Source organism: Panicum virgatum, chromosome 9K, assembly GCF_016808335.1.
Source record: "Panicum virgatum strain AP13 chromosome 9K, P.virgatum_v5, whole genome shotgun sequence".
Classification (NCBI taxonomy): domain Eukaryota; kingdom Viridiplantae; phylum Streptophyta; class Magnoliopsida; order Poales; family Poaceae; genus Panicum; species Panicum virgatum.
In genome coordinates, this window is record NC_053144.1 from 14851753 (window position 1) to 14863569 (window position 11817).

General features: G+C 48.9%; 1 protein-coding gene across 1 annotated transcript; it reads left to right on the forward strand.

Annotated features, from left to right (window-relative positions):
- Window positions 1-3082: 3082 nt before the first annotated feature.
- On the forward strand, window positions 3083-10012 carry LOC120650300 (VAN3-binding protein-like). The gene is made up of 7 exons (XM_039927366.1): window positions 3083-3478; window positions 4103-4216; window positions 8081-8474; window positions 8571-8840; window positions 8952-9001; window positions 9098-9155; window positions 9247-10012. The coding sequence occupies exons 1-7, from the start codon at window positions 3191-3193 to the stop codon at window positions 9453-9455; spliced, it is 1383 nt and encodes a 460-aa protein (XP_039783300.1). The 5' UTR covers window positions 3083-3190; the 3' UTR covers window positions 9456-10012.
- Window positions 10013-11817: the final 1805 nt, after the last annotated feature.

Sequence of the window (11817 nt, forward strand, 5' to 3'; positions counted from 1 at the left end):
CCGGGGGAGGCGGCAGCCCGCGGTGGTGCGCCCAGGCATAGATACGCACTCACTCCGTACGTGCTAGGATGTATGGTTGAGGTCTACGTATCTGTGGATTTGATGCCGTACGGCTTGGTGTACGTACTCTACGCACCAGGATCCATGACCCATGCTGCTACTGCTAGTGCCTGGCCTACCGTCCCTGTAGCCTGTAGCGAAAAGGTTGCCACGGTACGATGTTACCGGAAGCGTCCTACGTTCATCGGTGTACGGTACAGATAAACCGACTGACCGAGTATCTCGTCCTCGAGTTACCGCAGGATACAACAATGTGCGTAGAGTACGTGTACGTATATGTGTGCCTGGGCGCACCACATATGCCATTATAAAAAACAATGCAAATAACCTCCTAAATTTTCATATCTAATTATATCATTATTAAAAGTAACCTTTAATAATGATATAATTAGATAATTTATATGTATTTATATGTAAATTTAGGAGGTTATGTGCATTATTTTTATAATGCCATATGTGAGTAATTTACACGAAGATTGAAGATTAGAAGGTTACTTTAGATTTTTTTTTTATAATGGTATAGGTGGGTAATTTAGATACATTTTTAGGAGTCATTACTTTAGTCTACTTTATAACGGCAAAGATGGATAATTTATTAGAAAAGATAACAAATACAATGACTATCAGGTAAAGATGAATAATGGCAAAGATTGACAACATGATGTTTTCATATTTTTTTGAGAATTTCTAAAATCTCTTAGATTTTTTGAGTGTCCATCTAGAATGACTTCAATACTTCGAAAAGACCCTCTAGCAATAGTAAGATGGCCCGATTAGTTTGAGTCACAAGGTGAGTCGCCACGCCACTATCGTACTCGTAGTTAAAATTCCTTGATCTGTTATGAAAGGAAGCGAGAGTTGTATTTTTTTTATAAGCGGTGGTGGTAATACACGAAGTTAAACTAAGGATGGGAGGATCTGATCTTGTAGCGTGAAGGAATTTTCGTTACTCCTGTTTGTCCGGTTGAGCCTCAGCATTTACTGTGCTCCACTTGAATTAACTCGCTGCTGTCGTGGGCCGCATGGCCTGTCAGCTGTCACGCCGTGGCCGTGCGCGACATGCATTTAAAAAGAAGGTCCCACAACAGTGAAAAGCAGTACTAGTAGATGGCTTCTTGTTTCTTTCTTTACCGTAGTTCGTCAAGAATTTTGGACCGCCTTCTTCAGTTCTTCTTTACACTACGGAAGTACTCTGAGTTCAAAGAGTACTTTGGGGTAGGACAGCAGAAGAATTGAGTCAGCCAAGAAAACCAATTGGGTGCTTAGAATTAATCACTTCCAGTGCATCCAAGAAAACCAAATACTTTTTTGAAAAGTGGAAAATCAAATACTAGAAGTCTCTCTTTTTTAAAACGAAAATACTACTGTCATGATGCCACAAGTGTACTGACAAATACAGTCCACAGTTCACACTCAACTGTCACACTGTCATCTCTGAGACCCTGTGAGCACTGATGCAGTCAGTGAGCGCGTGAGAATCAGCGGCGCGTAAAATTTTCTTCGCCCTTTTACCCACGGCAATTGTAGCATGACGGATTAATTAGGCTCATTAGATTCGTCTCGCGATTTACAGACGAGTTCTGTAATTATTTTTGTGATTAATCTATGTTTAGTACTTCAAATATAGAAAAATATCTTTTTAAAAATTTTACGGGAGGCAATCAAACAGGACCCAAAGCTCACCTTTTCAGTTTTCACTGCTAGAGGCGTCGGGCTCAGGCAGAGCAGCTGAGCAGAACAAAGCACATCGCGCGCGGTCAACCCACCCACCCTAGCACCGGCGGTCAGGTGAGAGCTGGAGAGTGTGGAGTGGAGAGTGAAGAGTACCCAACCACCCAACAATGGCCTTGAGCGAGGAAGGACAAACTCCATTTGGAGAAAAGGTGATAACCGTTACACGATCACGTTTGGGTAGAGGACTCGCGATCAGCTTTGGTAGACCATCCAGCAGAAACCGCAAGCTGATGAAAACTTTGTTCTGACAAAGCACCCTTGGTTTCATGCCCGCGGTCTCGAAAGATCTCCACGGTACATGCTTCGTACAAACGAAACCACGCTTGAAACTCCGACCGCACCAAATGCTAACAAAAAACTTTTTTTTTCGTGGTTCCATTCAAACAGATAACTTTTATAGCTTTTTAACTTCACATTGCATGCATGGTCCTTCGAGTCGATCAGCTACTAGATTTTTTTTTTCTAGTTTGTATTTCCAATTCGACATTTTGGCAGGAAGGAGAACTATATATTGCACGAACACACAGTAACTCAACTACTTCTGGAACTCGGAGCGAAATGGATTTAAACAACTGAAGCTGAAATTATGGGTCACATTGCACTAACCGTCAGAAAAATAGGTTCAATCAAAATTTATTTCTACAAATATGAATGGCAACGAGTGAAACAAACATCAATCCAATCGCTGACTGCAAGTATAATTATCTAGCTTTATTTATTTTAAATTTGATATGTGGCAGAAATGACAAGTAATTAAGTAGCTCAACTCCGATCACTAGGGGATTTGGATAATTCAACCTTCAATAGAGATAAAGAAAATGCGCAATTTTTTTTTGTCGCGATCCGTTTTAGAAGGTCGACTATTTGTTCCCTGTGCATGCATGCAGAATATGTCGCCGTCATCCTATCCCAGCCTGAAATATTAACGCCACCAATAGCACAACTGTAAAAGAAGCATCGCGGTAAAAAAAAATAGACATTGCAGTTCGTCGTTGGTAGAGAATAGGAGCAGTCTCTAGTCAGTAAGGCCCATATACGGATAACAGTGGCACTATGCCAGCAGGAGAATTAGACTGTAGTCGTAGAAGGTAGAACGAAACCGAACAACATCTGGTAGAACACATTGCTGTGCTGTATGCCAGTACGATGGATCACGCGGTACACGCAGCCCTTTTTCCACCATCACTAACCGTGAAACGTTTGCTTGCACGGTTTGAAAAGTTGTACAAATTTCGACGAAATGGCACGGCCTGCGTCGCGAGCCTATAAAACCACCGGAGGCCTTAACCACCCGCATCGCCCGCTCTCTCCACTTCCGGTCACTGGTAACGCGCCCACTCGCTCCCTCGCATCACACTCTCCACCTCCTCCGCCCTCCATAACTCCCCCCGCGCGCATGGGCGATCCCCGGGCCCGCCCGTCCGCCGCGGCCGCCGGCGAGCTGCGGCCGCCGGAGCCGCCGCTGGACCCGCTCGAGTTCCTCTCCCGGTCCTGGAGCGCGTCCGGGGGCGCGTTCACGCCGCCGCCGCCCACGCCGCCCCCGGCCGCGCTCGTCAGCCCCATCGCCGAGGACGCCGCGTGCGAGCTCGAGGACTGCGGGGCCGCCGCCGCGGCCGGGAGCTCCTTCTCCTTCGCGTCCGCGGCCACGTCGCAGCTCATCATGGAACGGATCCTCGCGCAATCCGTGAGAAGCCTCGTCCTGTCTTGACCCCTTCCTCCTCCCTCCTCTCCATCTTTTTTTCCCCGCCACCTTCTGAATCGCTCTTTTCAATCGTTGCTAGAGATCTCCCTTCTGTTTTGGCATTATCCGGACAACTTTGTGTGCCTTGGTCATTTTATTGTGCCGATTTCTTCTCCTTTTTCCCGAACTGCATTTCACTGCAGATTGGCTGGTTCCATGTGTGCTGTACAAGCATTTTGGCAAACTTTTATGGGAATTTATGGATCTTTCCGTCATCTGCACATCGGGTTAGATTGCCATTTTTTTGTTAATCAGCTCTTTCCTAGTACATCAGCTCTCCTTCTGGGTTCTCTTTGACCCCATGTTGGGACAAGGAGAAACGTCCAAAGGAGAGATTTTTTTCTGCCAAGGCCGGAAAACGAAGTGTCATCCCCGCCAATTTCAGTTAATTACGCAGCTTAGTTGCCATTAATGATCAGGCATCTTCCATTAACCACCACCAATCAATTCCTCGTTCTTCCAACATGCCCTTTTTTTTCTGAGAAAACAAGATTTCGCTCACCTTTTGCTCCCAGCAATTTGACGCCTTTATGCCTGAAACGTTCTTGTTGTGTTGCCATCCTGCAGCAGGAAGTGGCGCCACTCGCCTCCGGCCGGCTCTCGCACAGCAGCGGCCCCCTCAACGGCGGCGGCTCCCTCTCCGACAGCCCGCCGGTCTCGCCGGAGATCGATGACGCAAAGGTCCGTTCCTGTCTTGTCACCTTCTTGTTCCTCCTCCCACGAGTTCCATTCGAGATGATCGTACAGCTTCTCTGCAATTTTTTAATGGCCAGAACTGTACTGATCTGGCAGTAACCTGCAGTTTCTTACAGCACCTGTTTGGCTCACTTGCTGTTGAACGTTGAGCCGTACTAGAAGCCATTACTAGATTCCATTAGCAGTTTTTAATGTGTTAATTTTAGAATAATCAGAGGGGGGGAGATAATCCAAGGCGCTGCTTTTACTGCCGGGCTAGTGGACGCACTGTTTGCGTGTTGGTGCGTGAGATTCTTTACATCTTCTTGCAAATGCTGGTGCCGTGTGCTTTCTCTTTTGGGAGGGAAATCATTTCAGCCCGGTTTAGTTCCAGCGCAAAAAAAAATTTGCGTTGGAATTTACTAATTTGAAGTACTAAATGAAGTTTATCTACAATTTTTTTACACGGATGGGTTGTAAATCGCGAGACGAATCTAATGCTAATTAATCAATAATTAGCGGATAGTTACTGTAGTATCATTGTTGCAAAATCATGGATTAAATAGGCTCACTAGATTAGTCTCGCGATTTACAGCCATCTATGCAAAAAATTTGTAAATAGATTTTTATTTAGTACTCCATGCATGTATCGAAACATATGATGTGACGGCGGTTTATGGGGTGTTAACTAAACAGGGCCTCATTGTGCTTCATGGTTCCCACCTCACACACTCTGCTACCTGAAAGGGGGAAGAGAATGAAGCTTTTGTGCCGAGCTATTTTTCTCTCTCCTGTGTTTGATATGCTATATTGTCTTTTAGAGTAATAACTTCAGGTTATCCACTCTTTTGCTCTGTTCTTATTTTAAAAGAAAATAGTTTATGTTTACATACCTTTTGTCTCTTTGTAGTAAGGTAGTTTTGTTTTGTACCTTGTGCTAAGGTAAACAGTAACTTGTCAAAACAATTTTTTATATTTTTATAATAGTAGCATGACAATATGCAACTCAGCTTCGCCCCTTGTTTAGTTGCAAAGTTCAAAATTTCAAAAAAAAATTCCGGCACCTGCATGGAGAATTAAATCTAGACGAAATAAAAAACACATTGCACAGTTTGCTTATAAATCGCGAGACGAATCTAATGAACCTAGTTAGATTGTAATACAGTAATGCTACAGTAAACAATCTCTAATGATGGATTAATTAGGCTCATTAGATCCGTCTCGTGATTTACAGATGAGTTATGTAATTTATTTTATGATTAGTCTATATTTCCTACTTCAAATGTAGGAAAATATTTTTTCAAAAATTTTACACAGCTCAACTAAATAAGCCGACGGTTAGTTTTGCCTGCATTTCCGTAGAGGGTGGCAGAGTGACACTTGGCAGTGGTAACAAAAAAAAGCTCTCACAAGCATGATTCTCTTCAAGAGAAGGGCGAGACCAGACCAGCCATCGGAAGCTGTGGGTCTGCCTGGGACAAAGCGACCAGCCTTGCAGCCTTCCCTGTGCCGGGCACCAAATTTTCTAGAGAGAGAGAGAGAGGGAGGGAGGAGAGAGGAAACAAGAAGAGCCCGTTTCGTAGGCGTGCCTTTCGCGCCTTCCGATAAAACCCCTGACTTGCAAGCCCCTTTGCTTTTTCCCCACAGCTTTTGTTTCGCCCAATCCGTCGTGCTTGCTCCCCTCAGAGTTCGGTCGTTTAGTTTCCAAACCAAAATTTTTTTATGTCAAATCGATGGTTTGACTAGATGTTGGAAAGGTTTTTCGGATACTAATTAAAAAACTAGTTTCAGAACTCATCTGGAAACCGCGAGACCAATTTTTTGAGGTCTTTGATCGCATCATTAGTGCATGTTGGGTTACTGTAGCATTTATGGCTAATCATACACTAATTAGGCTCAAAAAATTTGTCTCGTGTACATCTAAATTGTGCAATTAGTTTTATTGTTTAACTATATTTACTGCTCCATGCATATGTTCAAAAGGAGAGGCACAAATTTCAAGATGAAAATTTTCGTGTTTCTCCTGTGAGCTCTCGCCGTCGCGGTCGTGCCCCACGGCGCCTGGCCGCGCAGGGGTAGCGTCTCTTTCCCTCTCCCCACAGTCCCACACCGACAGCTCGCTCCTGCGGTGCAGCTTGACGTCGCTGTCCGGACACATGAACAAGATGTACCAGTAGCAGGACCTTCGTCTTCAATGAACCCCAAGGCAGGCACTCCGAGTGATAGCAACATTCGGCCAGTGAAATCTCTGTTTCAAATTTGCCTGATTAGCTGAACAAGCAAGCAGCTTCACTCATCGTTTACCTACAAATATGTAGGGTTGATATAGACATGTTATTCAGCTAGGGCTTGGGGGCAAGAATCCTCCTTTTTCCTAGATGTAGGATCCTTGTAGCAATCGGCCAGTCAAGAAAGCGCCTCCTTTCCCTGTCTTCCATGCTCTTGTTTGTGTGCCTCATTCCTCCCTGTACCTCCGCACTGTGCAAGTGGTGGATGTTCCTCGCCACAATAATTGCTTGTTCCAATTTCCCTTCCTGATCGCCAAGCATGTTTCCTCCGAAATGATAGGGTCTCGATGATTTTTTTCGCAAATAATCACAACAATGAGCTCCAAGGAGAAACTTCCTAGTTTGACTCAATTCAGTTCAGATAGACCTGAAATTGAAGCCTGTGAGTTGGTTTTTGTCACCTGGCAAATTCCAAATCTGGTGCTTGAAAAGAACCTCTACCAACTCATCATGTTGGAAAGCAGTGCGGAATGCCTCCAGAGGTTTTTGGTTCCTGATGGACAAAATGGCCCAAGAATTGCCCCACGCCACTGCCGCTCCACATGCCCCAAGAAAGACAAAGCATTATGAGATGTCATGATCAAAGATCTGATTAGGAAAGCCAAAGCAAGCCACACACACCACAGGGGGGGGGGGGGGCACTCTGGCCATTTCCCCCTAGGCTAACCACAGTCCTATCTCCGATGGATTTTGCTGTTTGCTCTGGGGGTAGTAGAGTACCAGTAGCCTATACCATAAAGAAGCTTTGATTCCCGGTACCGTCTCAGGCTCTCAGCGCCTGCAGCCGGTCTCCTGCCTGCACAAGCAAACACTGCAGCGTGTCCAGTCGGCTGGCAGCCCATGTCACCCTACCCCCTCTGCCCATCACCGGCTCTGGGTGAAAGGCAGCGGCGGCAGGCATGGCATGGCATGCTCGCAAGTCCGTGCCGTCGCGGCATCATGAGGCTGGCTGGGCCTTTTCGGCCCCTAATCGAGTGTTATTCCCTCCAGCTTTTCTAATCCTAGCGTAATCATGGGCTCTTTAGCTGATCTAGGGCGAGCATTATCCTCCCCAACACCTCATCATTGTGTCCATTGTCTCCTCCTGTGCGGTTCTCTTATACTGCATTTTTTAGTGTTTACCGGTGTCTGAAGCGGAATATTGGCAGGCTTTAGCTTTCATGGATTGATTTGTTTTGTCCCAGGCTTGTGTGTTTAACAATGTGCAGTGCTTTGCATAGTGGTCTGGGTACTGGCTGTGGCTGATGAACTGCCTAAGCATAGTTGTTTGGGTACTGGCTGTGGCTGATGAACTGCACCTTTATTGGATGATCACTAGTTCACTACTGTAGGTTAAGGACCCATCTCTGGAAACTGGAACCGTTCTGTCAATTCAAGGTGGTGCCCCATTGTGGTTGTTGCAATCTACAATTGACACATGACACAACACCATGGATTTGTACCTTCACATTGTTCCGGCTGATTGAATGCACTATGTTTGTTTTTTCTGGTTTACAGAATATCAGTGATATAACTGTAAACAAGAACCAAATTTTTGCAAAATTTAGCAGTGTTCTAATTGGATTCCTTCTAAATTACGCAGTACTGTAGAGCAGTGAGCACGCCGAAGCCTCAGGCGTACCGGCCCGGCAACAAGACGGTGGGCAGGTGGCTCAAGGATCGGAAGGAGAAGAAGAAAGAGGAGACGCGGGCGCACAACGCGCAGGTCCACGCCGCCGTCTCGGTCGCGGCAGTGGCAGCTGCGGTGGCGGCCGTAGCTGCTGCGACCGCTGCGGCGTCAGGGTCCGGCAAGGACGACCGCGCCGCTCGCACCGACATGGCTGTCGCCTCGGCGGCTACGCTCGTAGCCGCGCAGTGCGTTGAGGCCGCTGAGGCCATGGGTGCCGAGCGCGAGCACCTGGAGGCCGTTGTTGGGTCCGCCGTGAACGTCCGGACGCCAGGGGACATCGTCACGGTCACAGCTGCCGCTGCCACTGGTGTGTTACCACCACCATATGGAATGATCTGCATTTCCTCTGAATCTGATCTCTAACATATAGATGTAACAACTGGTAATGTTTCCGCCATTGCAGCGTTGAGAGGCGCGGCGACGCTGAAGGCGAGGGCTCTGAAGGAGGTGTGGAACATCGCGGCGGTGATCCCGGTGGAGAAGGGCGCGGTGGGCGGCGGCGGAGGGCACCACCAGAGGCACGGCGCGCCGAAGCAGCAGCACCGCAAGCTGGAGAGCAACGGCAGCAGCATCAGCGACGACGTCTCGCTGGAGGAGGAGAACAACTTCCTGGGCATCTGCAGCCAGGAGCTGCTCGCTCGCGGCACCGAGCTGCTCAAACGCACCCGGAAAGGTAACCGGCGGCCTCTGCGATCATTATTCATTCCGGGCGATGATGCGCTACTGGAAGGGATGCACTACTGATGTTTCCTTTTTACTTGATCGTTTTACCTTTTTATTACAGGCGCCCTGCACTGGAAGGCTGTGTCGGTGTACATCAACCGGATGGGCCTGGTAAAAAATGATTACTTCTGTTCATGAACTGGTGGCTTCTAGCGATAATTGTGATGTTTTGCGTACCAAAATGTTTTTGCCATTTGGTTTTCGCAGGTGATGCTGAAGATGAAGAGCCGGCATGTCGCCGGGACGATCACCAAGAAGAAGAAAAGTAAGCGGCAGCTAAGCAATCCCAATTCATAGCGGCGATCGCCCACGGCACTGTTTACTGATGACTGTCCATGCCTCCGGCCACTGTGCAGGTGTGGTGATCGACGTGTGCCGCGACGTGCCGGCGTGGCCCGGGCGGCACCTGCTGGAGGACGGCGAGCACCGGCGGTACTTCGGCCTGCGCACGGCGGAGCACCGGGTGATCGAGTTCGAGTGCACCAGCCAGCGCGAGCACGAGATGTGGACCAAGGGCGTGGCGCGGCTCCTCAGCCTCGCCGGCGACCGGAAGCGCCTCGCGTGACAGACGCCGACCCAACCTACCCCCGGTCGCCGTCGCCGTCGCCGTCGCCGCCAACCTGCCGACGCCCCCCGCCCGCGGTGGCCTGGGCCCCTCGTCACCACCGCCCCGTTTGTTGTTTGCTAGGCTGTTAGATGCTGCGAGACCGGCGGAGGCAGCAGCGCGACATGGGCGCACAGATTTTGTGTAGCTAGGTTTGGGGGATCCTGTTGCTGTTAGGGCACAAGATTGGGCGAGTCAATCGATGGCGGTGTGGTTTTCTGGGGAATGCGACGCCGGTGCATGGGATGCCAACCCTCAGCGAGTCAGTGGCGAGATTAAGGGCAGCAGCGCTTGCAGATGTCTCTGCCTGACTGCCTGTGCTCTTCCCTCTTGCTCTGTCTTTCTTTTTTTTTTGTCTTCGTTCTCTGGTTTGGGGTGTGGCCATACTGGAACTGTAGCAGGCAAAAAGATAAGTGCTTTGTTCTGGTAGTATTAGTAGTAGTAACTCTGTAGTTACCGTAGTAATCACCGGGTAAACTAAGCACATGTTCATTCCATCCCACAATTTTTACTCTGCATGTTTTTTTTTGAAATATTTTTACTCTGCATGTTGATTGGCTGTCCCAACGTATAAACATGACGCGTCTCCGAAAGAGGCTGCCCCTGCCACGGCGATCAGCTGCTGGCCGTGGCCGTTGCGGTTGTGATAATCTTTTGACTGGGGGGCAAAAGCTGCTCCGTCCCCGTGCCTTCGCCATCATCCTGCCGAGCCGAGGGGGAGGCCGAGGCCATGGGCCATGGCCCCGGCGGCAATAGGCAGCAGCAGCAGCGAGGCTGGCCCGTCGCCTCAATGAATTCCCTGGGGCCCGGCGCCAGATGACCTTGTTTCGTTTTGCTGGCGGAGAGGGCGAGGCTCCATTCTCCCCTGTCCCTATCCTCTTCCTGCTTCCTCCTGGAGCTTGCGTTGCGATCGATTGCCCCAGGCTGGGCGCAGCGCTGTAGGGCGACGCAGCAACTTGCCGCTCCAGATGGCGGCGGTTCTTCCAGGACCACGCCGCCGCCTGATCATTGGACAGCTCGGGTCAGGACCATGCCACACCAATGTCAGCATGCAGAAGTAGGTGCGGGGTAGTCAGATTTTGTTCTCTTGTGCAGCACCAGCAGCCTGTAATGCTAATGCGGGTAGGTATTCGAGTGTGAACATTCTGAGACGGGTGTCGAGATCTTCAAAGATCGGCTGCAGTAGTATATTTGATTATTTGTGCTTCGAGGTTTGAGCTCTGCTGTCTGCTCTGCTTGTGTGCAAAAGCTGCTCACGAATCATGAGTGTGCGCGCGAGCTAGCGAGCGATGTTCCTTCTTTCTTTGCCGTGCTCGAGATCGGTGACCCAAAGATCCATCTCTCTTTTCCTTTCCAGCTTTTCTCGCAAAGAGAACACACAAAGGCCCTGTTTAGTTCTCACCCCATAAATCCTGTAAACACAAAAAAACTGTCACATCGAATGTTTCGACACATACATGGAGTACTAAATGAAGTCTATTTACAAAAACTTTTGCATAGATGGGCTGTAAATCGCGAGACGAATCTAATTAGTCTATTTAATCCATGATTTGCAACAGTGATGCTACAGTAAACATCTGCTAATTATTGATTAATCATGAATTAATTAGCATCATTAGATTCGTCTCGCGATTTATAACCCATCTGTGCAAAAAGTTTTGTAAATAGACTTCATTTAGTATTTCAAATTAGCAAGATTCTAACAAAAAAATTCGCCCTCCAAATAAAGCAGTGTTTAGTTCTTTTTGAAAAAAATTTTGCAAAAAAATCTTACATCGGACCCGGAGGCCGAGGTTTGGAGCACGACGGATCTGATTGATCCGATGCAAAGGGACGGGCACAGGCACAGCGTCAGCATCGGCGTGGCTTTGGCAGCGAGCTCAATGATCACCGCCAGCGCCCGGGGGCCTTGGGCACCGGGACGGCAGGAGAATCTGCCGCTCTGCCTCTTTCCCCTGCTCTGCTCGGGGAGCGGTGAAAGAGCTCCGCGCCGTCGAGGCTCTTGTGATCCAGCCGTGACGGATGCGACCGGGTGAGGAACAGAGGAAAGATTGGGGACCCGGACGACGACGAGGTCAATTCCGGCGGTCACTCGGGCCGTCAGATCAGATGCTGCGTGCCGGAGCCCTGCAGCTGCAGGCCTTCTGGCGCATCGGATTGGACGCGCAGGGCCCCCCGGCCCTGGCCGCTGGGGGAGGACCAGGGTTAAAAAAACCGCTGGGAACCGGACCGGTTACCGCGGTTACCGGTCTAACCGGCCCGGACCGGTTCCGGTTCCGGCCGGTTCAAACCGGGCCCAAATTCAAATTTTAAATTTGAATTC